The sequence below is a fragment of the Triturus cristatus genome, chromosome 8 (genome assembly GCF_964204655.1).
Source record: "Triturus cristatus chromosome 8, aTriCri1.1, whole genome shotgun sequence".
NCBI classification, from domain to species: domain Eukaryota; kingdom Metazoa; phylum Chordata; class Amphibia; order Caudata; family Salamandridae; genus Triturus; species Triturus cristatus.
The window spans coordinates 167,510,188-167,537,804 of record NC_140591.1 but is presented as its reverse complement, the minus strand read 5'-3'; the positions used below and the strand labels follow the sequence as shown (position 1 = coordinate 167,537,804).

The window sequence follows — 27,617 nt, the reverse complement described above, 5'->3', positions numbered from 1 at the left end:
GTACCCCTGGAAGTCAATTTCGGGGGGACCCGGTTAACCGAGGCCCCACCCGCCAGGTCAGGCAACCCCTGAGCCTGGCATCCCAGCCCAGGACCTAAACCCTGAAACTGAGCCAACCTCAGGCGCGCTGGTTACAGTCGCCCTGGGTCCTCCTGACACTAGGGGCTCCCCTGCACTGGATGGCACTTCGGGACAGCCTAGGCTCCCAACCTGGGGCTCCCTTGCGGAACTCTCCAGGCCCTGAGACTTCGGTTGGGGCACCTCGGGACACCTCCCCGTCTCACGCCTTCCTACAGATAGGTCGTGAGGCCCTACAACCCTCTCTCCCTGGGACCTAGCTGGGCTATCTGCCACTTCTCTCACCTCGCTGGGTTGGAAGATCCCTGCACTACCCCCTTCAGGTTCACACCCCAATGCCTCCTCAGACACCCTGGTGATGTCTTCCTGGGGTAAATATACTTCTAGCTCCTGTGAAGCTTCTGGTATGCTGCCACCAGTGTCCTCGCTGGACACACTCATCTGGAGGGCACGCAGCTTCATCTCCTTCATCCAAAGCTCGTGCGCCATCCTTTTCTCCTCCATCTCTTTCTCCAGCCTTGCTAAGTCCCATGTGAGCTGTCTTTCCTCCCTCCGGTCTGTTAACTTCCTGACTTGGGCCACAGTGTACGTTTCTAGATTCTCTAGTACAAACTCCATCTTGCCCACTCAGGTTAGAGGACAGGTTTTGTGCAGTAACAATGTAGGGTGGTACCTTTAGTAATACCTCCTCCCACCACCAGAGTAAATTTGGAAAAAACAAAAACCCACAATTAGGAAGGCCGCTTTTGAGAAAACTCCCGGTGTAGGCCTATGGACTACCCACAGTTATTGTTGAGTATATGTAGGCACAGCTCTATCCCACCACTGAACACCAATTTATGTTGGAAAACCACACTCCCACTCTGAAAGGGTGGTGGTGGTCTTCCGGACACACTGTGGTAGCTTGGCTCGAGTGGTCAGGAAACAGGCGCAGTGCTAAGCATACAATATACCCATACAATAACCATGCGTGCATCCGTTCCAAAAACGACTCTACACCGTAAAAATTATGAAAATATTCTTCTTTATCTTTTTCTCTTAGTTGCTGATTGGAAAAATAAATAAGACAATCACAATATACAAATTTTAAATAGTGCAGATCAAATAAATACTGTCTGGAGATTCAATAAATAGGGGTGATCATAAATATAAAGGACATAAATAACAGTGCAGGTAATACAGGCAATTAAATATTCTGAGGCAATAAATACTGTCACCAATAAATATTGTACACCAACAAGTCCTGTGGACCAATAAATATAGTGAAGCAATAAATAGGTTAACCACAATAAATACAGGGCCCCCCAATAAATAATTAAGAGTATACAGCAACACTCATGTAATCAGATCACTTTTCAATTCCTAAGGGCTGATTTGGCCCAGGCACAGCTTGTAGGGTTGTGGAAGGCTTGAGGGGTTCTACTCCCTGGCTGGGACAAGGCTGAGGCCTAAACTGAGGTAGATCAAGGGGGGAATACCAGTGCCCTGGCTTTCTCTCTCCACACAACCTCTCTAGGTTAGTCCCAATTCACCCCTGGCACAGTCAGGTTGGTTCCAGCACCTCCCTAGCCCCTTAGAGCAGTCTCTCAGGTCTCCACAGGGCCTTAGGCGCCCTCTACTCCACTTACTGCCCTTTTTCTGATGCTCCGACGCCGCTGGAGTCGTGTCGATGCCGTGAGGCGGTTCCGGTTCGGTCTCGGCGGCCTCGGCACAATGTCAGTTCTAGACGACGCCGGTAGGCGGGTCCGGTCCGATGTCGGCGGCCTCGGTTCGATCTCGACCTCCGATTCGACGGCGTCGGGCAGTCTCTACTCGACGTCGACTTCGGGCGGCTCCGGTCCGATGGCGCTCTCGGCTTCGATGACGTCGGCCGGCCTGGCCTCGATGTCGACTTCCGGCGACTCCGGGGTGCGATCCTCACCCCCGACCTCCGGTGCTCCTCCTCTCAGGTTCCGGGCGACTCCGGAGTGCGATCCTCACTCCCGACCTCCGGTACACTTCACCTCGGTCTCCGACGACTCCGGAGGGTGGACTTCACTCCTCCGATGACGCCGCTCACTCGACCTCGGTTAACTTCCTCCTCGACCTTTGGTATTCCTCACGACCTCCGTCGGCGCCCTCTCACGACCTCAGGCGGCTCCGGGTACGACGTCTGCTTCTTCAGTCAGCGCCGCTTCTCCACCTCGGGCTCCAGGTCTTAGGCTACTCGACGCCGGACTCCAGGGAAACCAGTTTCCAGGTCAGGATCTTGCTGCTTTCTGCTTCTAAGGCCTGTTCCTGCTGTCCAGGTCCTTAGGATGAGTTTTTCTGGCTTCTTCCCACACAGGGCTACAGGCTGGGATCCATCAGTAGGGACTAGTATCAAGGGTGGGTTTATGGACCCCACTCCAGGCACAAGTTTCCACCCCTGCTGCTTCACTCCTTCCTCCTTCACTGTTGTGCTGCTCACTCTTCACCAGTCAGGTGCCAACTGCCAGCTCCAACTGCCAACTCTCTGTCTTAGCTTCCCAACATTCTAAACCGCCTCCAACTGTCACAGGGTTCTGGAATGTTCTGGAAGGTGCTAGCAGGTTCCAGTGGATGCTGGTGATGTCACAGGTGGCCACCATCTTGTGCTTCAGGCCCTCAGATAGAAGTTTCAGGGGTAGCTAAAATGGCTCCCTGAATCTGCATCAACATGAAAAATGAAAACAACTGAGGGAAAAAGGGCCAAGTCCTACAGCAAGTATATGCAATATAATCTACAATGTGTTCTGTTGGGTAATACAATCACTTCGTATAAACAGGAATTGATCAAACGGAAATGCAGCTTAATCATTTCTTTAAAGCAATCAGTGTTTGGCAATTATATTGACATTAAATGTGAGTCAAACACACCACACAAAACGTATTATCAATATATATATTCCAATTTATATTTTAAAATAATCATGGAATGAATTAGTTTTGTGTGGTGTGTTTGACTCACATTTAATGTCAATATAAAAATATGCAGTGTCAATATAAGCTTAATTTCAATCTGTTCACCCAGGTCGGTCATAGTAAGTGCAGTTTTCTTTGAAAGGTTAATCCGCGTAGTCCCTTCATCCGAAAATAAATGGGTAAATTATCCAAAAACAATTAAAAAATGGGTCAGCCTTAGCTTTCTTGGTAGGTTTTTTTGTACTTAAATGTGTATGAAACAGGCTACTCTGGGAAAGATTTATAGGGGTAGCAAGCAAAGAATGGCATTTATTTTATTGCTGGATACATTCATTCAGGTAATATGGAGGCTATAAAGACAAATTGTAGTAGCAACGAGGTAGCTTTAAAGTTGTTATATTGGGTAATTGATAGGAAAAACTGCAATCAATGCATAGAGCATTGCATTAGATGGGGTCTAAAAGAATGAACTATTGGGCTAGTTAAAAAAAAAAAACATTCATTGAGAAGAGTATTGGTTGCCGAGGTCATTAAGAATGTAAGATTATTAGAGAGCGGTTCTGTTAGACCTGTCAGCCCTTTGGGTGGTCCCTCCTCATCATTATTTATTTTGTCCCACTTTTGCCTCAACCCCTGTTTGAATTTTTCCTTTTTGGGAACCACCAGACTTTTTAGTGTTGCTGCAGATTCAGGGAGCCATTTTAGCTACCCCTGAAACTTCTGTCTGAGGGCCTGGAGCACAAAATGGTGGCCACCTGTGACATCACCAGCATCCACTGGAACCTACCAGCACCTTCCAGAACATTCCAGGAGATTCCAGAACCCTGTGACAGTTGGAGGCGGTTTGGAATGTTGGGGAGTTAAGAGAGAGTGTTGGCAGTTGAAGCTGGCAGTTGGCACCTGACTGGTGAAGAGAGAGGAGCACAACAGTGAAGGAGGAAGGAGTGAAGCAGCAGGGGTGGAAACTTGTGCCTGGAGTGGGGTCCATAAACCCACCCTTGATACTTGTCCCTACTGATGGATCCCAGCCTATAGCCCTGTGTGGGAAGAAGACAGAAGAAACTTATCCTAAGGACCTGGACAGCAGGAACAGGCCTTAGAACCAAGAAAACAGCAAGATTCTGACCTGAGAACTGGTTTCCCTGGAGTCCGGCGTCGAGTAGCCTGAAGACCTGGAGCCCGAGGTGGAGAATCGGCGCTGACTGAAGTAGCAGACGTCGTACCCGGAGCCGCCTGAGGTCGTGAGAGGGCGCCGACGGAGGTCGTGAGGAATACCAGAGGTCGAGGAGGAAGTGAACCGAGGTCGAGCGAGCGGCGTCATCGGAGGAGTGAAGTCCGCCCTCCGGAGTCGTCGGAGACCGAGGTAGAGGAGCACCGGAGGTCGGGAGTGAGGATCGCACTCCGGAGTCGCCCGGAGCCTGTGAGGAGGAGCACCGGAGGTCGGGGGTGAGGATCGCACCCCGGAGTCGCCGGAAGTCGACATCGAGGCCAGGCCGGCCGACGTCATCGGAGCCGAGAGCGCCATCGGACCGGAGCCGCCCGAAGTCGACATCGTGAAGAGACTGCCCGACGCCGTCGAATCGGAGGTCGAGATCGAACCGAGGCCACCGACATCGGACCGGAACCGCCTGCCGGCGTCGTCAAAGAACTGACATTGTGCCGAGGCCACCGAGACCGAACCGGAACCGCCTCACGGCGTCGACACGACTCCAGCGGCGTCGGAACATCAGAAAAAGGGCAGTAAGTGGAGTAGAGGGCGCCTAAGGCCCTGTGGAGACCTGAGAGACTGCTCTAAGGGGCTAGGGAGGTGCTGAAACCCACCTGACTGTGCCTGGGGTGAACTGGGACTAACCTAGAGAGGTTGTGTGGAGAGAGAAAGCCAGGGCACTGGTATACCCCCCTTGGATCTACCTCAGATTAGGCCTCAGCCTTGTCCCAGCCAGGGAGTAGCCCCCCTCAAGCCTTCCACAACCCTACAAGCTGTGCCTGGGCCATATCAGCCCTTAAGAATTGAAGTGTCATCTGATTACATGAGTGTTGCTGTATACTTTTAATTATTTATTGGGGGTACTGTATTTATTGAATTTTTACCTATTTATTGCTGCACTATATTTATAGGTCCACAGGACTTGATGGTGTACAATATTGATTGGTACAGTATTTATTGCCTCAAAGTATTTAATTGTCTGTATATATTGCACTTGTATTTATGCCCTGTTATTTATGATCACCCCTATTTATTTCATCAAACAGCCAATATTTATTTGACCTGCACTAATTGAAACTTGTATATTGTGATTGACCTATTTATTTTTCCAATCAGCAACTAAGAGAAAAAGATAAAGAAAGAATATTTTCATAATTTTTACGGTGTAGAGTCGTTTTTGGAACGGATGCACGCATGGTTCTTGTATGGGTATATTGTATGCTTAGCACTGTGCCTGTTTCCTGACCACTCGAGCCAAGCTACCACAGTGTGTTCGGGGAGTCCACCACCACCCTGCGGAGTGGGAGTGGGCTGTTTCCAACATAAATTGGTGTTCAGTGGTGGGATAGAGCTGTGCCTACATATACTCAACAATAACTGTGGGTAGTCCATAGGCCTACACCGGGAGTTTTCTCACAGCGGCCTTCCTAATTGTGGGTTTTTGTTTTTTCCAAATTTACTCTGGTGGTGGGAGGAGGTATTACTAAAGGTACCCCCCTACATTGCTACTGCACAAAACCTGTCCTCTAACCTGAGTGGGCAAGATGGAGTTTGTACTAGAGAATCTAGAAACGTACACTGTGGCCCAACTCAGGGAGTTTTGCCAGCGGGAGGGGGTGTACTGTCCCCCAGGAGCAAAGAAGGGTGCACTCCAAACCAGCTTAAGGGCTTGGGGGGAGGCACGCCGAGAAAGCAAGGCTGAGGAGGAAGACAGGGATGGAGAGCCTGACCCCGAGGGGGCTGAGATGTACCAACCTGAGGTGGGGAACCTGTCAGCAGGGCCCAGGACACTTTCTAGGAAGGGCAGCACTGTCTCTAGCGGGGGCTTATCCAGCGTGGAGTTAGCAGATCGGAGAGAGAAAAGACAGCTCACATGGGATTTAGCAAAGCTGGAGAAGGAGAAGGAGGAACAGAGGTTGGCTCATGAGACGGAGAAAGAGAGGATGGCTCATGAGATAAGACTGAAAGAGATAGAGCTTCAGATCCTAAGAATTGGGGCACCAACTGTTCCTAATGGTGGCAGCCAAATCCAAGAGTCCACCAGGGAACCCAAACCTTACCTGCCAAAGGACATAGTAGCTAGCTATGGGGTGGGTGATGACATCGCCAAGTGGCTAGCAGCCTATGAGGTCTCGTTGAGGGCCCATGGGGTACCAGTGAAGTATTGGGGAGGAGGATTGTATAGGTACATGCCTCCAGCTGGTAGGGATGCTTTATTGGCCCTCGAAGAGGATGAGCAGACCCACTACCCCACCATGAAACTGGCGCTCATCAGAAAGTTTGGACTAACACCTGAAAAGTACAGACAGAAGTTCAGGGGTAGTCACAAGCTGGGCACACAGAATTGGGTGGACTTCCTGGACTATGCAAAGAAGGCACTGGAAGGTTGGATTCAGGGCAGTGAAGTAAGGAACTACGAGGAGCTGTTTGACCTAGTACTGAAGGAACACCTACTCGAGAAATGTTTCCCTGAACTGCGGCAACACCTGGTGGATAGCAAGCTGACCAGTCCCCGGAAGCTTGCTGAGGAGGCGGACATTTGGGCTAGTACCCGGGTGTCCACAAGGGGGACTGGAGGGGATACTCAAAAGGCCGGACAGGGCGCCCCCCAGAAGAAAGAGGGAGGGGAAAAGAAAAAGGAGTTCTCCAAAGGCCCCCAAAATAACTTCCAAGGGAAGGGAACAGGATTCACCTCTAAGGCTAACCCACCCAGAAACCCTAATCCTGGCCAGAGTCAGCAGCCAAGGGTTGTCCATTGCTACGAGTGCGGTGGCGTTGGACACTATAAAGGAGATCCGAAGTGTCAGAAACGATCACCCCCTCCCACTGGAGGAAAGCCCCCCGGAGTAGCTAGTGTAGTGCTCGGGGAGGAGATGCCCTTAACTAAGGGAAGGGAGTGGGCGGGTGTCACTCTAGTGTCCCTGGGAGAACGGGAGATGGTTCCTAAGATCCAGGTGCCCGCAAATACCGCAAAGTATGGGCAGTGGATCACCATCAACGGCCAAAGAGGGGAGGCTCTGAGAGACACAGGAGCCAGTATGACTATGGTGCGTAGCCAGCTGGTGTCTCCAGAGCAGGTAATTCCCGATGTACTCCACCCAGCCGCGATGGCTGACGGCAGAACAGGTCACTATCCAGTGGCCGAGGTTCCCTTTGAATGGGGGGGGGTTGCAGGTTCACTTCGAGTTGCCGTAAGCCCTGCCGTGCCAGTCGATTGTCTGCTGGGCAATGACATGGAGCACAACGCTTGGAAGGAGGTGGAATACCGGACTCACACCGAGATGCTGGGTACACCTGACTGGGCCTGTGTTAGCACAAGGTCCGAGACTACCCGAAGAGGGAGTTCATTCCGGCTGGAGCCTGGAACAAAGGCCCAGCCAGCTGCCAGTCAAGGGAAGAACCGAGGACAGGAGGAGCCTGCCTCGGCGTCTCCACCCCGTAGGACGGATAGGCCACCGGAGGTGGTGGACCAGGAGTCTGCGGAGGGGGACGTTACCAACCTGGAGGACCTACCCATCCCGGCCGAGTGGCACGTGGAGGGAGGCCCGTCCAGGGAGGAATTCTGCCAGGGCCAGAGGGAGTGCCCTACCCTTGAGGGGCTGAGGCGACAGGCCGAAGCCCAGGCAGCAGGGAACGTTGAAGGGAACTACAGTGTTTACTGGGAGGATGGCCTCCTCTACAGTGAACCCAAGGCACCCCTACATGGATCGTCACGAGCCTTGGTAGTTCCTCAACGTTATCGAGCCTTCCTTTTAGAGTTGGCTCACGAGATACCATTGGCAGGACACCTGGGGCAAGACAAGACCTTCGCCCGTCTTGTCCCACACTTTTATTGGCCTCAGATGAAAGTGTCGTCCGATACCTACTGCCGGACATGTGTGTCTTGCCAAGCCAGTGGGAAAACAGGGGTGAAGCTGAAAGCTCCCCTGGAACCACTCCCTGTCGTTAGCACCCCCTTTGAAAGGGTGGGCATCGACATTGTGGGTCCATTAGATCCACCAACTACAGCTGGTCACAGGTTTATCCTGGTTCTGGTGGATCATGCCACACGGTACCCAGAGGCAATACCTCTGAGGACCATAACAGCACCTGTTGTGGCTAGGGCCCTGATGGGAATCTTTACCCGAGTGGGTTTTCCCAAGGAAGTTGTGTCCGACAGGGGGACCAACTTCATGTCAGCATATATGCGGGCAATGTGGAAGGAGTGTGGAGTGACCTACCGGTTCACGACTCCTTACCACCCCCAGACCAATGGTCTAGTGGAAAGGTTTAACAAAACCTTAAAAGGCATGATCAGAAGTCTGCCTGAAAGCCTGCGGAGGAAATGGGACGTCCTCCTACCCTGTTTACTTTTTTCCTACAGGGAAGTGCCACAGAAGGGAGTGGGCTTCAGCCCCTTCGAGCTTCTATATGGGCACCCTGTACGTGGACCTCTTAACCTGGTGAGAGACGGATGGGAAAGAACTCCCAGAAAGCTCCCCCAGGATGTGGTGAGCTACATGCTGGCCTTCCGGAGCCAAATGGCTAAGTTGTGGAAGCAAGCTTCTGACAACTTGGAAGCCAGCCAAGCAGTAATGAAGGCGTGGTATGACCACAACGCTCACCCGGTGGAGTTGGAGCCTGGCCAGAAGGTGTGGGTGATCGAACCAGGAGAGCTTAGTGCCCTTCAGGATCGCTGGTCAGGACCCTTTGAGGTGTTGGAGAAGAAGGGTAAGGCTACCTACTTGGTGGACCTGAAGACCCCTCGTCAGCCCCTGCGGGTGCTGCATGCCAACCGCCTCAAACCCCACCACGAGAGGCCCGAAGTCATCTTGATGATGGTGACTGACGGAGGAGAGGACGTGGAAAGCGAGCCTCTCCCTGATCTGTTTGCGTCTCAAGAAAAGGATGGGTCGGTGGAGGGAGTGATTCTCTCCCCATCTCTAACTCCTGAACAGCAGGGGGACTGTCGCCAGGTCCTGGGGCAGTACTCTTCGTTGTTCTCCCTTGTCCCGGGTAGGACTCACCTGTGCGTCCATGACGTGGACACAGGAGACAGCCCACCTGTGAAGTCCAAGATCTACCGGATGTCAGACAAGGTGAAGGCCAGCATTCATAGTGAAGTCACTAAGATGCTAGAGCTAGGAGTGATCGAACCTTCTAGCAGCCCCTGGTCCAGTCCGGTGGTGTTAGTACCAAAAGCTGCACCACCGGGTGCCCAACCAGAACTGAGGTTCTGTGTGGACTATCGGGGACTGAATTCAGTGACCAAAACTGATGCTCATCCGATCCCTAGGGCGGATGAATTGATTGACCAGCTGGGAGCTGCCCAATATTTAAGTACCTTTGACCTTACTTCAGGGTACTGGCAGATCTCTTTGACTGATGGAGCAAGGGAAAGGTCAGCCTTCTCCACGCCCAATGGCCACTACCAGTTCTGTGTGATGCCCTTTGGGCTCAAGAACGCACCTGCCACGTTTCAGCGCCTGGTAAACCAGATCCTCACCGGAATGGAGAGTTTCTCTGCTGCTTATCTGGATGACATAGCCGTCTTCAGTAACAGCTGGGAGGATCACTTGCGTCACCTGCAAGCTGTTCTCCAGGCCCTGAGACAAGCTGGATTGACGATCAAGGCCAGCAAGTGCCAGATCGGGCAGGGGTCGGTAGTGTACCTTGGACACTTGGTGGGTAGGGGAGCGGTGCAACCCCTCCAGGCGAAGATCGAGGCCATCATGGCCTGGGAACCCCCCAAGACACAGACTGAGGTCCGAGCATTTTTGGGCCTCACGGGATACTACCGCCGCTTCGTGAAGGGGTACGGTACCATCGTAGCCCCCCTCACGGAGCTCACGTCCAAGAAACAACCTCGACGGGTAGTCTGGACGGAGGCTTGTCAGCAAGCCTTTGAGAAATTGAAGAAAGCCATGTGCGAGGCCCCGGTCTTACGGGCCCCAGACTTTTCCAAGGAGTTCATTGTCCAGACAGATGCATCAGAACATGGCATTGGGGCAGTGTTATCGCAGCTCAACGAAGAGGGTCTGGATCAACCCGTGGTCTTCCTATCCCGGAGACTACTTCCCAGGGAACAGAAGTGGAGTGCAATAGAGCGTGAAGCCTTTGCAGTGGTATGGGCTCTGAAGAAGTTGCGGCCATACCTGTTTGGCTCGCACTTCCTTGTTCAGACCGACCACAGACCCCTTCGTTGGCTGATGCAAATGAAGGGGGAGAATCCCAAGTTGTTGAGGTGGTCTATTTCCCTACAGGGGATGGACTTTCAGGTGGAACATCGGCCTGGAGTGGACCACGCCAACGCAGACGGTCTCTCAAGGTATTTCCGCCTTAGTGATGAGAACTCCCAAGGGGTTGGGTAGCTCTCCCCACTTTCAGCTGGGGGGGACGCGTGTTAGACCTGTCAGCCCTTTGGGTGGTCCCTCCTCATCATTATTTATTTTGTCCCACTTTTGCCTCAACCCCTGTTTGAATTTTTCCTTTTTGGGAACCACCAGACTTTTTAGTGTTGCTGCAGATTCAGGGAGCCATTTTTGCTACCCCTGAAACTTCTGTCTGAGGGCCTGGAGCACAAAATGGTGGCCACCTGTGACATCACCAGCATCCACTGGAACCTACCAGCACCTTCCAGAACATTCCAGGAGATTCCAGAACCCTGTGACAGTTGGAGGCGGTTTGGAATGTTGGGGAGTTAAGAGAGAGTGTTGGCAGTTGAAGCTGGCAGTTGGCACCTGACTGGTGAAGAGAGAGGAGCACAACAGTGAAGGAGGAAGGAGTGAAGCAGCAGGGGTGGAAACTTGTGCCTGGAGTGGGGTCCATAAACCCACCCTTGATACTTGTCCCTACTGATGGATCCCAGCCTATAGCCCTGTGTGGGAAGAAGACAGAAGAAACTTATCCTAAGGACCTGGACAGCAGGAACAGGCCTTAGAACCAAGAAAACAGCAAGATTCTGACCTGAGAACTGGTTTCCCTGGAGTCCGGCGTCGAGTAGCCTGAAGACCTGGAGCCCGAGGTGGAGAAGCGGCGCTGACTGAAGTAGCAGACGTCGTACCCGGAGCCGCCTGAGGTCGTGAGAGGGCGCCGACGGAGGTCGTGAGGAATACCAGAGGTCGAGGAGGAAGTGAACCGAGGTCGAGCGAGCGGCGTCATCGGAGGAGTGAAGTCCGCCCTCCGGAGTCGTCGGAGACCGAGGTAGAGGAGCACCGGAGGTCGGGAGTGAGGATCGCACTCCGGAGTCGCCCGGAGCCTGTGAGGAGGAGCACCGGAGGTCGGGGGTGAGGATCGCACCCCGGAGTCGCCGGAAGTCGACATCGAGGCCAGGCCGGCCGACGTCATCGGAGCCGAGAGCGCCATCGGACCGGAGCCGCCCGAAGTCGACATCGTGAAGAGACTGCCCGACGCCGTCGAATCGGAGGTCGAGATCGAACCGAGGCCACCGACATCGGACCGGAACCGCCTGCCGGCGTCGTCAAAGAACTGACATTGTGCCGAGGCCGCCGAGACCGAACCGGAACCGCCTCACGGCGTCGACACGACTCCAGCGGCGTCGGAACATCAGAAAAAGGGCAGTAAGTGGAGTAGAGGGCGCCTAAGGCCCTGTGGAGACCTGAGAGACTGCTCTAAGGGGCTAGGGAGGTGCTGAAACCCACCTGACTGTGCCTGGGGTGAACTGGGACTAACCTAGAGAGGTTGTGTGGAGAGAGAAAGCCAGGGCACTGGTATACCCCCCTTGGATCTACCTCAGATTAGGCCTCAGCCTTGTCCCAGCCAGGGAGTAGCCCCCCTCAAGCCTTCCACAACCCTACAAGCTGTGCCTGGGCCATATCAGCCCTTAAGAATTGAAGTGTCATCTGATTACATGAGTGTTGCTGTATACTTTTAATTATTTATTGGGGGTACTGTATTTATTGAATTTTTACCTATTTATTGCTGCACTATATTTATAGGTCCACAGGACTTGATGGTGTACAATATTGATTGGTACAGTATTTATTGCCTCAAAGTATTTAATTGTCTGTATATATTGCACTTGTATTTATGCCCTGTTATTTATGATCACCCCTATTTATTTCATCAAACAGCCAATATTTATTTGACCTGCACTAATTGAAACTTGTATATTGTGATTGACCTATTTATTTTTCCAATCAGCAACTAAGAGAAAAAGATAAAGAAAGAATATTTTCATAATTTTTACGGTGTAGAGTCGTTTTTGGAACGGATGCACGCATGGTTCTTGTATGGGTATATTGTATGCTTAGCACTGTGCCTGTTTCCTGACCACTCGAGCCAAGCTACCACAGTGTGTTCGGGGAGTCCACCACCACCCTGCGGAGTGGGAGTGGGCTGTTTCCAACAGGTTCAACATCCCATTCTCTGTGAATACTGGATTTAACTAGATTTCTACTTGACTCAGAGTAATCGTTGTCTATTTACCAGATTAAGAAGAAACAGCAAGAGGTGGTGGGCTTTTTGAAGGCCAACAGAATTGACTATGAAGAGAAAGATATAGCCTGCAATGAAGACAATCGGAAATGGATGCGAAATAATGTACCCGGAGAGAAGAAACCACAGAACGGGATCCCCCTCCCTCCTCAGATCTTCAATGAAGAACAGTATTGTGGGGTAAGAAACATGTTAAAGTCGATTATTGTTATGGCTCTGCTGTGTGATCAATAAGTGCTTCGCTCCAAACCAGTTTACCACTAATCCTTTTCACATTACTATCTGACACTTGTGCCAGCTGATGTAATCGTCTCTATTTCACAAATAAATCACTTTTGCACCCAATACAGAATAATTTGCTACCATGTGGATGAAGAGAGATTATATATCCACATAGTATACCCCAAGGATTTGAATGGAGAGAAAACTGTTTGTAGGCTTTCTTTGTTAGGCGGGAGAGTATGTTTATTTCTTCCTAAAATTTATCTCAATTTCCCATACTGGTAGACCGTCTCAGTCCCACTCGCTTCTGCTTCTGCTTCAGTTTTTACTATGAAAGTTTTCTGTCTTTCCCCATGGTCCTCTTTACTGAATGTGCAATACTGATCCACTGGTTATAAATTAAATTAATTTATATGTTGTTAAACAATACAGAAAATATACGTTTTGACTATGTTCCAGGTCCTAAGGGCCCTGCCCTGATTCAAATCAAACACTATGACATTGATCTAAAAAAAAGTTGCAAATGTGCAACTCTTGGTTTACTGTCTCGAATGGGGGCAGATTATGATTTATTGAAACTTACAAAACAAGTTTTCTAGGTGCCAGTCGCAGCTTTTTCAGGTATAAACCTCAAAGTTTATTGAATTCAATTTTTGCATTTGAAAATATTCATTTGTCTATTTTCGAATGCAAAAAAATCTTGAGCAAGTGCCAATGCACTGGTTAGTCTTTGTCTTTTCTTTCTTATGGGGACCAGTTGCAGCACTGACTTTGGGCAGCAGTTGGAGCTGTAACTGATATCCCTGTGTGTCCCGAGCCCTCTGTCCCCTAGTACTGGATCCTCGTTGGCAGCATTAACTGGTTTCTAACTTTGGTCAGTTTCTTTTGTCAATCAGAAATCTCTTAGTTTATTTTCTGAGTGTTCAAATTTATTTTTGGGTGTGGTTTTTTGTGCTTTTCAAGAATATGACATTCTACCAACAGCTTGAGTTCAAGTCCACAGAGCTACCTTTCCTTCCTTTCATTTTATTACCTTATAGAGCACAGGAAGTTAGAAAAAAGTGCAAGAACAGGGTAGCTTCAAGTGCATGGAAAGATACAGCAGCGTTTTCCAAACTGTGAGTCGCGATCCACTGGTGGAATCGTGAAAGTCCAAACAATACATAAACATGCCTTTACATTCCGTGTTTATCTTGTCACATTTGCTTCACTTCAAATACAGAGGTCATATATCAGGCTATGTCTTTTGACAAATTGCTGCTTATATTTTTAACATGCGGATTGGTGTTTACAAATATTTTTCCTCCACTCTGCAGTCAGGGAAAGAAAAGTAAAGTGAATATGTCATATTCTGGTTGGGATAGAGGGGGTGTGAAAGGTAAGGCTGTAGAATGTCATTATTTGTAACACACAGCAAAATGGAAGTACCTGTAAATGAACTGTACACATTTGACAGTTAGGAAAGCAAAAATGAAGTACATTTATTTTTAATTCTGACGTATGATGGTAACAAAGATTTTAATAGAATCAAAACAAATCAAGACACTTCACTTGATGATGCACAAATGTTAAATATTCTAAAACACTATTTCCACACATTATCAGTTGTGTGCAATATAAATATACTTTTATCAGTAAAAATGTGTGTCTGTGCAAATTTAGTGTCCATTTCAATGGCGAATGTGCTGTCTGTGAATGGCAGTTATATACACACAAGGACAACCCTTTATGCCCACGGGGACCAGGGCTGGTGTTAACTATGTAAATAGAGTCCACAGTGGGTCTCTTTTTCTCACGTAGGCCTCCCTCTTCCACTTGTATGGGGAGACCCCCACCCAATGTATTTGTTTGGATGCTCAGTGAATAATTCTCACATGTGAGGTATATACAACAAAGTAATGACACTAAGTGGGTTTCTGTTGTTGCTATTATATATATATATATTCACTGAAAAAACCATAGGTTTCACACATGTTATAGTTAGCGGAAATTTTACTGATAAAAAACCAGTGAAATTGCCCCGTTATAGTTAGTGCTGGCAACTATAACTCACGCGACCGCAATCCTCTGCTGATGCTAATACTGTATTTAGACACTTATTTGCCCATGTCTTCTTCCATACATTTTTAGCTATACATATATTACAAATATTTTTTTTTCATAAAGACACATATGTCATCAGCAGAAGATTGCGGTCGCGTGAGTTATAGTTGCCAGCACTAACTATAACGGGGCAATTTCACTGGTTTTTTATCAGTAAAATTTCCGCTAACTATAACATGTGTGAAACCTATGGTTTTTTCAGTGAATTTGCAAGGTTTTTTAAATGCTAATTCCTAACTATAACGTGTGTGAAACCTATGGTTTTTTCAGTGAATTTGTACGGTTTTTTAAATGCTAAGTTACTTTACGCCATTCGAGGCGTGCGCGCCCACTTAACGCAGTTCGTTCCGTGCACGGTTTTTATCAACTTTAATAAGCCCTGTACATTTGGTGGCCTTCGGCCACCAAAAGCACAGGGGGTGGGGTCAATGTGGATAGTGTTTTTTTTATTTCGATTTTATAATTTCATGTTGCCAAAATTTAGTTTTTTTTACCTATTAATAAGCCCTGTACATTTGGTGGCCTACGGCCACCAAAAGCACAGGGGGTGGGGTAAGTGTGGATAGTGTTTTTTTTATTTTATTTTTTTTACCGTACGCTTACGGTAAGCGTACGGTAAGCGTACTCGGCGAAATTACAGGAAAAAAAAATAAAACCGTTTTTGCTCTTGGGGGATGTTTGGGGACTCCCTCAACATGACTATGTGGGAGGGAGTTGTCAAAACAGCCCCGTAACATGTTTTTGGCCATCTTGTTTGATAAACAACACTCAGTGCGAGAGACAAAATGGCGGCCGCCGCTTCCTGGTTTCGGCCGATTCGAATGTTTACTAAGATCTAAGAGCCAATCAGAATCGCACTCGCGCACGCCACCGTACGCTTACGGTAAGCGTACGGTAAGCGTACCGTAAGCGGGCTCAGATATATATATTGATTTAAAGGCTATTTTCTCAGAATCTACTGAACAGATTTACACCAAACCTACAAAAGGCACTTCCTTGACCTAGGGACTACCTCTCTGCCAAATGTCTAGTAATTCTGTTCAGCCGTTCGGGCTGTAGCTCGTTCTAAAGGTCCTATGGAAAAATGCATGGGAAAAACGCGTTTTGGGACCCCCCTTTTATCTCAGCCCCCGCTTGACGAATCCCCCCGAGACTTTCAGGGTAGGAGCGGAGCGTAGCGCCCCACCTATTTTGAGAAATTCGCGAGGATTCATCGACCGGCGCCAAAGTTATTCAAAATAGAATGTTGAGGTTTTCCTATGGAAAAGGGGTCCTAACTATAACTACCTACTGGCGACCGCCAGTAGGTAATATATATATATATACATATATATATATATACATACATACAAATGATAGATCAAAATGCAGACGACGCAGTGCTCAAGTGAGCGCATAAATTGATAAAATATATACAAAGGACCCCATAGATACTCTCTGGGTCATTACATTGTTTTCTCAATGCACATGTATGTGCATACCGTATTACACAATGTGGATTACAAATGATCTGGGACCCAGAGTGGCGTAACACAGGCCCCCACAGCCCCCGCCGTGCAAGGGGGGCCCCAGGCTCTAGGGAGCCCCCCCCCGCACATTACTCTGGCCGGAGAGCTCATGATTGAGTCCGGAGGGGGCCCCTCCATGTGCCCTCCAGGGGAGCCCCATCATGTTTTGTTAGGCCAGTGGGGACCCAAGAGATATTTATGTAGACGTTTCAACCCCTTGTAAGTGATGGGGTCTCATCAGGACCAAGTCGTCTGGCTTTGTACCTGCTCTGTACCTGCATTTATCGAGAGACAGAAATCCAGGCCATATATCAGTCTTAGTCAACCACCCCTAAATGTAGCTGGCAGTTTGTAGTAATGGAACCGGACACGTTGAGGTATTTCAAGGTTGGTTTATTGAAGATTAGTAGTTGAGTCCAGAAGTAATAATGAATAGACCCCACCAGGAGCAGCCAGCAGGCAGCTCAGCCCAACTCAACTGTGCCTTTCTTGAGAGACACCCAACATTCCACAGAGCATCATCACACTGTAACATTCTAGAGGCATTGCATGTGATGAATGAGGAGGAGGACAAGTATGGACTGAGGTGTAAGATACTACATATCTCCCTTTCTTCCCCAACCCAACAACGGAAAGAACAGTAGAGAAGTAAAAACACTGGAACAACAGGAACTGGCAAAAAGAGAAAAACTGCAAGGAAGGAACAGAAAGGTAGAAAGAGTGGGAGGAGAAACTGCGTGGAAGGAACAGAAAGGTAGAAAGAGTGGGAGGAAACACTGGTAGAAAGAGTGGGACGAGAAACTGCATGGAAGACACAGAAAAGTAGAAAGAGTGGGAGGAAACACCGAAGGGTACAAACACGTAAATAAGTACTCATCCTCCCTTCTCTATAAAACAACGAGAAAGAAGATGGAAAGAGAAACCCAAGAACTACCCCAGACACACCCACTGGCAGGAGAGGTATGAAAGTAGACAGGCATTGAGTAAATGGAAATAGCAAATAGAGAAGCAGAGGAAAGAACAACAAAAGATCCGTCATACTACCCCGTTAAAACAGCAATGAAACATAATGAATCGAGCAATAGAAAGGGAAAAACCCATATTGACAAAACCTCATAAAGGGTCACAAATTGAAGAATTGAGTGGGATAAACCCCCATATCGACAATCTCATAAAGGTCACACATTGAAAACACATTGAAAAATTGAGAGGGATGAAACTCCAAATTGAAAACTTGGTAAAGGTCACACATTGAGAAAAAACCCATTGAAAAACGAGTAATTGAACTGTTGAGGGTGACCATTTGAAATCGTGCGTACCGTGGTGAGTACAACACAATGTAATCCCAACTAGGGAATACTACTGGAGTATGCAAATTGAGAAGTGCAATCCCGAACAGGGAAAACTGCATGTGCAATCCCGAACAGGGAAAATTGCATTGAAAAATAGAGTAACCAAACACATGCATGTACATTGATATAAGAGGGTAATCGAATAAGGGTGCAAAAATGTACCCCATTGAGCTAAATAGAATTGACTTGACCTATAATCGTGCACTTACATAAACAGTAACACTAGACCATTTGCAATAAAATTTGAAACCATGCAAAAACGATAAATATCATTTGAAATTGAACACATTGAGGGGAATAACCCCATAGCGACAACCTAGTAGAGGTCAAACATAGAAACTATTGAGCAGAATAGAAAAATAGAGAAACAACTTCTCTTTGAAGAACAATTGAAGATACTTGAGGGAGACCTGATTAACTCAAAAGGTGCATGGCTAGAAACAGTACCAATAGAGTGTTGAAGTAGTGCTTAAACGATCCGGCTCGAGAACAGTGTGAACAGTAGCACCATGCAGAAAGACAGGAAGGTTCCCTCACTTGTACTTGCAGTCAGCTGATGGTCCATAGGCGATCTAAAATGTACAACATCCTTCGACCCAGAAGATTTGAGCAACAAAAACTTTATAGAGACGCTACTAGAAGTGGTTTTAGATACGTAGCGCAAAAAAAAGTCATGAAGTGCCAACTATAAGATGACGCCACACTGCATCACGCCATGCCGAGTACTTCCCAGCACGCTCGTGCTCCAAGGCGTCCGCAAACAGCTTTGTAGGTTAAAGGTAGGCAAGAAAGAGGACATTGTCAGGGGTTCAGGTGAAGCTGCGTATGGCACCATGGAATGAAAGGTGTGTGAGCCGCGTTTGAATTTTTGAGCAACAGCGTGACAGGCGGTTGAACTGCCATAAATTCAGAGAAATATGAAGCCCAAAATGTAATTGAAATTGACTCACCCCCTTAAGCCAATGTGTGCACAACTCCCATTTGCACAGGAGAGGTACGGGGAAGGTTCGGGGCCCGTAACAATTTTTTTTTTTTATATTTCTGTTTATTGAAAAAACAACTTTGTCATGGTTACAGAATTTTGCTTCAGATGAGGTCGTTGTACACAGGGCTTTAGAGGTCAACACAACTTTCCCGGCTGTTCCCGGGTTCACCAACTTCCATGCAATGGTAATTACAACATACAGTGGTCTTCGGGTGTAGGGACATCCGGGGGCTCACACAGTCCTCCCCGGTATACATTCCATTTAGTCCATATTTCAATCCATTTTTTGGGGCACCCCCGCGCCACATAGACCGTTTTCTCTTTCAGCATGCACCAGTCCATGTCTTCCTTCCACTTCCTCAGTGTTGGCGGCGCGGCGGCCCCCCATGCCTGTGCTATGTTACGTTTTGCAATCATCTGCCCTAAAGTGACCCACAGCCTCCCCCGCACATCCAGATCTGTGGGCTCCCAAACGTTCAAAAGGCAGCGCCTGGCTTCGAGCCCCAGCGGGACCCCCCAGATCTCACTCATGCAGTTCAAGACTTTACCCCAGTAACATTGAATGAGCGGACATTCCCATAGTATATGCAGAAATCCGCCTTCCACCCCACACCGTCTCCTACAGTACCCATCAGCACTTCTGCCCATCGCGAGTAAGTGTGTCTCGGAAAGGTACGCCCTGTGTAGGATTTTCAGTTGGATTAGGCGGAGTTTGGCAGATATGGCCACCTCCTTCGGCGATGAGACTGCCACCTGCCAGTCCTCGTCGTCCATTTCGAGGCCGTCCCGCGTCCATTTCTCTCGCAACGCGGTGAGGGGGTCAGGGGTGTTGTTAATGAGCTTCTTGTATGTGAGCGAGATAGCCTTGTCAGGTAGGTGCCCATCAAGCAGCCGATCCTCGAGTGGGGAGGCTTCAGGCAATGCCGCACCAAGAGGGATATTGGCCTGTAGTGAGTGCTTAATTTGAGCATATCGGAATTGTTCCGAGTCAGCCACTTTGAAATTGAGGAAATTCAGTAAAAGAACTTTCCAACCCTTACTAAGGAATAGTGCACAAATTGAAATTGAGAAGATCGAGTAGTAAAAAAGCAATTTCTCCCGAAAAAACAAAAAATGCACAAATTGAAATCGAGTAATTGAAATAATGTTTTCAAATTGAAATAAGTTGATATGTGCAGTTCGAGCAGGGAGTACTGCACGCAAGCAAGTGTAATCAGGGCAAACTTAAACAGAGTATAATTAGGGTCCATGTGTGTACCCAGTTGAGCTGGATAGAAATTACACAGATTCTTGTGAAGGAGTAACTTTGTTAAACACAGGCACAAAAGTAAACAGACTTAAAAACCATTCGTAATACAAATCGACTAGAACAATTGAAATCAAGCGAAAACATGCATGTGAATAGAAATCTAGAGATTGAGGAGGAGTAAATGAGAGTGTGTAACTGAGGCCGATATATGCACACCATAGAGTACGATAGTATGATAGAAATAACACAGCTGCAATTGGGTGAATTATACATTTGAGGCAACAGTAACATTATGTAAAGCACAGCAGGCCCAAACATACATGCATATATGAAAAGCGGACTTAATAAGTTGAAAATTGATTTGAAGAGATGACCATGTGAAAGTCACAGTATAAATATGAGAAAGTACAAATCACAGGTGACTTAGACACACCTCACATGACATTGAGAACCTCTCAGGCGTGAAAAGCATGTGCTTGAATTAAGGCCTAGAACGTGAGAAACAGCATGGCTCGTAAGAAGGTCATTGACATAGCGCTAGAAACAGACTAAATTGAAAACACATGAGGAGACCTTGAAAAGTCACAAATGTAACATAGCGCGTGAAAATTGAAAAGTACCTTTGAAATATTGAAGTAACGCTCAAGTAGATACGTGCCTTTACTGGGGAGAATCCATACAGGGGAATGCCTCGCCGAAAACTCATCATGCACATGTATGCCTAATTCCATATCTCACCAATAAGAGGGTTCTCTACGTGAGAAAAATAGACCCACGGTGGACTCTGTGTACATAGTCTGTAAGTGACAGCGCGTGATGCAGCGCGGCTATTATAAAAACCTTTCCTTACGACACTAACCCAGAAAACTCTTACACCATTTGTTCGTCGGTGGGGCCCATGACACCGAAACACACATTCACTCAGTTTTCTGGATCAGTGATAAGTAGACGAGCTGCAAGACATACGGGGTACCTTGTTAATATTTTTACCTAAATAATAACTATATATATTATATACATTTGATTTTGGAATTGTCGGTTCTAAACATCAAGGTACTCCGCTATTTTGGTCAATGGACCAACTAGTAGGAATCAGTTGATGGCGATTAAGTCCAGCTCAATCACAATTTTAAAACCTTTTAACAATTATTGATCATAACTTTAATTCTAATAACCACAGACTCAGTTTGAGTTAGCATGAAATTTCAGCTAGATTCATTGGATAAATTGAATAAGTAAAGTTTTATTAGACAATTATTCTAGACATTATCACATAAGCATTTAAGTAAAGATTGAATAGAAAACGGAAAATACTCATTACCCTTGGCCTTAGGGCGATGACGAGAATGGTTCACCAGAACATGCACCGAAGATCACAGGATAGGTTCCCAATACTGACTGACTATCCCTCTAACCTCCTTGGACATAATTCCTTCCGAGATAGAATCCCGCTACGGTCTCGTTCCTTTTCCCCATCAACGTTCGAAGTCCAAAATTGACAGTCTTTTTCAGCATCAGAAGGCAAATCGTCTCAACAGACAGCGTGTCGTGTTGAATAGATCGATTTAGAATAAGCGCCACACCTCATTGTAAGCACAAGCTCTTTTATACCCTTTACACTAACTTGCTATACCCAAAATTGAAACCTTTTAGGGGCTACATTCATTCTGATTGGTCCATTGGAGGGGTGGTGATGGTCACCTCATCGTCCTCCTTGCTCGAACCGGTTCGCAAACAATCAATGCATACAATAGTTCTTGTGATTCATCAAGTCCAAATGAACTTTAACTTTGTTAATATATTTGCAACATTATTCGACAGTCATGAATTAGTTAATCTTCTGGAGTTCGATTCTCCCATCCATTCCCATGCATTCATGCTGAACTCTTGGCACAACTCATGTTTTAGGTCAGACTGGCCTTGACATCTCTCAGTCCGGGCATAGGCCACACTCTCGTGACTGGAACTTCCACTCTGGTCATGCGCGGGGGCCATCTTTATTCGGCGCACGCCACAATATAATTTTACTACAAACGAAATACATGAAATTTACTTATACTTTCTACACGAATCAAGAACCTATGTTAATTTAATTTCACATTTTGCCAGTTAGTTTGCCACGTGTAGTGTCTAATTAAAGGTGCATTTGTTGATTAATACATGCATTCAAACAGTTAGTATTTTAAAGTTATGAGGTCATTAATTTCGAAGGGGTACAAAGATTCTTGTCCTTTTTCATTTGTTATCACAAACAATTGTATTCTTCACATTCTGTCTCTTAGACTTGTTGTACATTTTCTCTTTAAATTCTTCTAATTCAATCTCTCCCATTTCTCGCTTTCTTTGTTTATTTTTCTCATTTAGTCTTTTTACGTTATTTTCTCCTTCTCTTTTCTAACACATGCACATGCTAATCTCAACATCAATGTCATTATTATTGCTATTGTCACTGGTATTAGTATTTTCCCAACTAATGAACTACCTATTTCTGCAAACCATTTCTTTACTGAGGAAAAACTCTTACCAAGTTTCTCCAAAGCACCATCAACCTCCAGTGGGGTAATTTCTTTATGCAATTTAGTAATATTCTTTATATACCTTTGTATATTCTGACTTTTACCAGGAATGTAAGTGCAACAATGTTGTACCTTCAGCATTCCACAGACTCCTACCTCTTTGCCAAAGAATATTAAGGGCAAGTCGATTTTGCATCACCATAGCTCGCATGGCAACGGCATTTACCATTAAGAACCCTCCAGCAGTATTCGTTGATAAATGATCTACTATTGTTGACAATTTCCGAATCTTATATGCATTAAAAGATATACCCACTGCTGGTATCAATCCTCCAAAAATATCACCTATTATCTCTGAGAAACTTTCCCTTCTTCTACGTGTTAGTGGTTTACCTATCTCGTGAGTTCCTTTAGTTCCCCTATCTACATGAAATATCTTTGGAAAGACCAGGCCTAGATAACCTGTTCTGTACCAATGGTCTGGCAACCTATAATAAGCTGTGTTCCCACAAATAAAATAGATCCCTGGGAATCCTGAATCTTTTCCTCCTTTGAATCCCCATCCCCCTATAATTCTGTATGTATCTCGGCATTCACTAGCACCCACAAAATAGTTGTCATACATCGTGTTCTCTACGAATGCACAATTTCCCTTGTTGTGGCAAATTTAACCCTATTGCTACATTAGTTTCACTCTTATCATAACTTCCTTCCTCAAAACCCCAAGGTGGTGTTTTCATCTTTTCTCCAGTTGCTTTTCTTTGAAACTTAACTCTTCTATCCTCTACCATGTCTAAAAATACTTTTTCTTCTTTCCTTCATCTACAAGTAAGATTGTGTCTAAATGCGTAATCTAATGTTAATTCTTTTGTTTCTAAGAAAAATTCTCCAAGAACTTTACCAGGCTTCACCTTGTTTAGTCCAGGAACTACAGAAACTTTAGCAAAAACAGCATCCATATCAGTATAATAATATTCTAATTTGCCTGTTTTATAAAATAAACTAGCCAACACACTGCAAGTTATTCCATACGTCAAAGGAAGGTGATGATATGTTACACCCTCTGTCACAGACGCAGGTAGCTGCATGCATACGTAACAATCCCTAACATCCATTGTCTCTACATATTCATGTAAAAGCTTTGTAAAAACATTCTTAGAGAAATCATTTATTGACCTGTCTCCATGAGACTCAGTATTATCTATCAGTGTTGCAGTATCCTTTGTGTTATGTGCTTTATCGCTATTTGTTTTATTGATCATCCCAGACGTATTTTCTGCAGTTAATCTAAGTGGAATAACTATTGCTAAAATGAACCAAATAAGCATCAGTAAACCAGTACAGTAAAAACACATTCTACACCGTCTGTGTAAAAACCTACACCTAGATCTTCTATTTTCATTTTCTGGTAAACTATAGTCTATGACATGGGTACTCACAAACTTTCTGTCGGGGGCCAAAATTACAGTGTGGTTTGTGGCCGAGGGCCGCACCAGTAGGGGCGGGGTCAGTGGGGGGCGGGGCTAGAGTAAAAAAAAAAATCAAACCTGTTTCAAAACATTAGACAATGCAACAATGCTATATTTCAGAAGCAGATGTAACTACAAAGAGCACATTTTGACAATATATTCTTATTAGCAGACAATAGCAATCTTAAGAGGCATTGCATAGCTCCATACACACTTTGACCCCAATTCCATCACTCTCTCTCTCTCAGCCAGTAAGTCTCTCCGTCAGTCAGTCTCTCTCTCTCTCTCTCTCTCTCTCTCTCTCTCTCTCTCTCTCTCTCTCTCTCTGTCTCTCTCTCTCTGTGTCTCTCTCTCTGTCTATCTCTATCTCTCTGTCAGTCTCTATCTCTCTGTCAGTCAGTCAGTCTCTCTCTCTCTGTCTCTCTCTCTCTGTCTGTCAGTCTCTCTCTGTCTCTCTCTCTCTGTCTGTCTCTCTCTCTGTCAGTCTCTCTCTCTGTCAGTCTCTCTCTCTCTGTCAGTCTCTCTCTCTCTGTCAGTCTCTCTCTCTGTCAGTCTCTCTCTCTCTGTCAGTTTCTCTCAGTAGTCTCTCTCAGTCAGTCTCTCTCTCTGTCAGTCTCTCTCTCTCTGTCAGTCGCTCTGTCAGTCGCTCTGTCAGTCTCTCTCAGTAGTCTCTCTCAGTCAGTCTCTCTCTCTGTCAGTCTCTCTCTCTCTCTGTCAGTCTCTCTCTCTCTCTCTGTCAGTCTCTCTCTCTGTCAGTCTCTCTCTCTCTGTCAGTTTCTCTCAGTAGTCTCTCTCAGTCAGTCGCTCTCTCTGTCAGTCTCTCTCTCTCTGTCAGTCGCTCTGTCAGTCTCTCTCAGTAGTCTCTCTCAGTCAGTCTCTCTCTCTGTCAGTCTCTCTCTCTCTCTGTCAGTCTCTCTCTGTCAGTTTCTCTCTCTCTGTCAGTTTCTCTCTCTCTCTGTCAGTCTCTCTCCATCTCTGTCAGTCTCTCTCTCTCTCTGTCAGTCTCTCTCTCTGTCAGTCTCTCTCTCTGTCAGTCTCTCTCTCTGTCAGTCTCTCTCTCTGTCAGTTGCTCTCTCTGTCAGTTGCTCTCTCTGTCAATTGCTCTCTCTGTCAGTCTCTCTCTCTCTGTCAGTCGCTCTGTCAGTCTCTCTCAGTAGTCTCTCTCAGTCAGTCTCTCTCTCTGTCAGTCTCTCTCTCTCTCTGTCAGTCTCTCTCTCTCTCTGTCAGTCTCTCTCTCTCTGTCATTCTCTCTCTCTCTCTGTCAGTCTCTCTCTCTCTGTCAGTCTCTCTCTCTGTCAGTCTCTCTCTCTGTCAGTTGCTCTGTCAGTCTCTCTCTCTGTCAGTCTCTCTCTCTGTCAGTTGCTCTCTCTCTGTCAGTTGCTCTCTCTGTCAGTTGCTCTCTCTGTCAGTCGCTCTCCCTGTCAGTCGCTCGCTCCCTGAGTCAGTCAGTCTCTCTCTCTCTGTCAGTCTCTCTCTCTCTGTCAGTCTCTCTCTCTCTGTCAGTCTCTCTCTCTCTGTCAGTCTCTCTCTCTCTGTCAGTCTCTCTCTCTCAGTCAGTCTCTCTCAGTCAGTCAGTCTCTCTCAGTCAGTCAGTCAGTCTCTCTCAGTCAGTCAGTCTCTCTCTCTCAGTCAGTCTCTCTCTCTCAGTCAGTCTCTCCCTCTAAGTCAGACTCTCCCTCAGTCATTCTCTCTCTCTCTCTTTAAATAGCAGTATTTCTCTACTATAAACAGACACGTAACAGAACCTAAAAATAGATTTTTAGATCGAACTACGGCGATATATACACATAACTGACATGGATCGCCTGGTTACAGGGCTTTTAGTGGGATGAAAAACCTGGGGGGTTCTCTCACAGGGCCATGACCGATAAAATTAAGGGTATGGCTCAAAAACATGTAAACAAAAATCTGTGCTTAGCATAGTGTGCCACCCTACTGGTATGTTGCTAATTGTCATTGGATCCAGATATATCAGATACAACCATTAACATTATACCTGCAACAAGTCAGGACTATTGGCATTGCCAATAGTTGTTAGTTGCATAGATAAATAAGCAACAACTATGGCTTTGTTGTATATAATATAAAACATTTAAATGCTTCAGTTCTGAAATGATGAAACTGTGAAAGAACTTAAACAAGCCTATTTGGAATTACATCAAAGGCTTTGTGCTGCTGTTGAGTTGAGCTAAGGGCGAAAATGGAGACCCAAGTGGTTGCGAGTTGCATAAGATAAATAAGCAAAAACTATGGGTTTGTTGTATATAATATTGAAAATGCTTCAGGTCTGAAATGATGAGACTGTAAGAATTTAAACATATGGATTTGAACTGACAAAGGCTTTCTGAGCAGTGGTGCTGCTACCGAGTTGATATATATTTTTTCCACCCTGAAGGCAAAAATGGAGCCCCCGATAGCTACCCGTCTCAGCACTTGGTTTGAAGCACCTGGCCCACTAAAAGCCCTGCCTGTTAACTCCGGGAGAACAAACTCACATAAAAAGTAAATTTAAGCTGATGATTAAATCACAAGTGGTCACAGAATGCGGCAACAGCGCCCACTAAAAGCCCTGCCTGTTAACTCCGGGAGAACAAACTCGCATAAAATGTAAATTTAAGCTGATGATTAAATCACAATTGGTCACAGAATGCGGCAACATCGCCATCTACTGTTGCATTCACTTAAATTAATATGCAAAAACACTCACAATAAATAAGGGCAGATAAAGAAAGGCAGCAACTTGAGTGCCTTCCTTTAAAAGCCTCACCTGCCCTGATGCAAGCCTATGACCTCACAGTGGCAGACGAGGGCGGGGGCCGCAGGTGAGCATGCAAGACACTACTTGTCTGCTCATGCCCCTTTGACCTTTTCTCGGCAAATGCTGCCCCCGAGGAATTACAACAGAAGTAATGGCGCCGAGTCCCTGACTGCTATTGTTTTCCATGGGGGCCGCAAGGGAAGGTCTGGCGGGCCTCAAGTGGCCCGCAGGCCGTACTATGAGTACCGCTGGTCTAAGATATGTACAGAAAAATGTATCTTTCCACACTCGAAAATATGGCATTCGAACCAACTGCCCTTAGCGTACTGTTTGGTCCTTCAAAATAATTTTTCTTTGAATTTGTCAGTTTGTCTTTATTCTGGTTTCTTCAGTTTCTTCAGGATGGGCACAGTTCACTTTCACCCTCCTGCTTACAATTTTCGTTTGGGTTCTCTTGACTGCTATCCATCTCTTCGATGTCAGGCAGTGCTATGTAAGTCCATTCAGGTGATTTGTATTTCAGATTAGGTCTTTTTACTCTTTTCAGTCTTTGCAAATGTCCTTTATTCAAATGTATTTGATTTCTTTGACTCGTTATTTCATTCACTTGTTCTTCCTTGTCTTTGTTTAAATTTATTATTTTATATCTCAGTCTTTTACTCTCGTAGGCCAATTGTCTCCTTTTCTTGGCCTTTTTAGTTCAGTCTCTGTTTCTTCTCGTTCCACTTTGTCTTATTTCTTCTTCACTTTCTTCCGATTCTGTTTCAGGTCTCACTTCACCTTCTTTAACTTTGAACTTTATGATCTCTGAT

At 46.5% G+C, this 27,617-nt stretch overlaps 1 protein-coding gene across 5 annotated transcripts in view; it reads left to right on the top strand.

Annotated features, from left to right (window-relative positions):
* SH3BGR (SH3 domain binding glutamate rich protein) overlaps nucleotides 1–27,617 on the top strand; it is a 403,616-nt gene that overhangs the window by 100,043 nt on the left and 275,956 nt on the right. For 4 of the 5 annotated variants that reach the window (XM_085621245.1, XM_085621243.1, XM_085621244.1 and 1 more), the window contains exon 2: nucleotides 12,638–12,823. The exons of the other annotated variant lie outside the window; for it this stretch is intronic. In XM_085621245.1, the coding sequence (XP_085477371.1) occupies nucleotides 12,638–12,823 (186 nt within the window). The remainder of the gene's footprint in view (nucleotides 1–12,637; nucleotides 12,824–27,617) is intronic. 5 annotated transcript variants of the gene reach the window in all.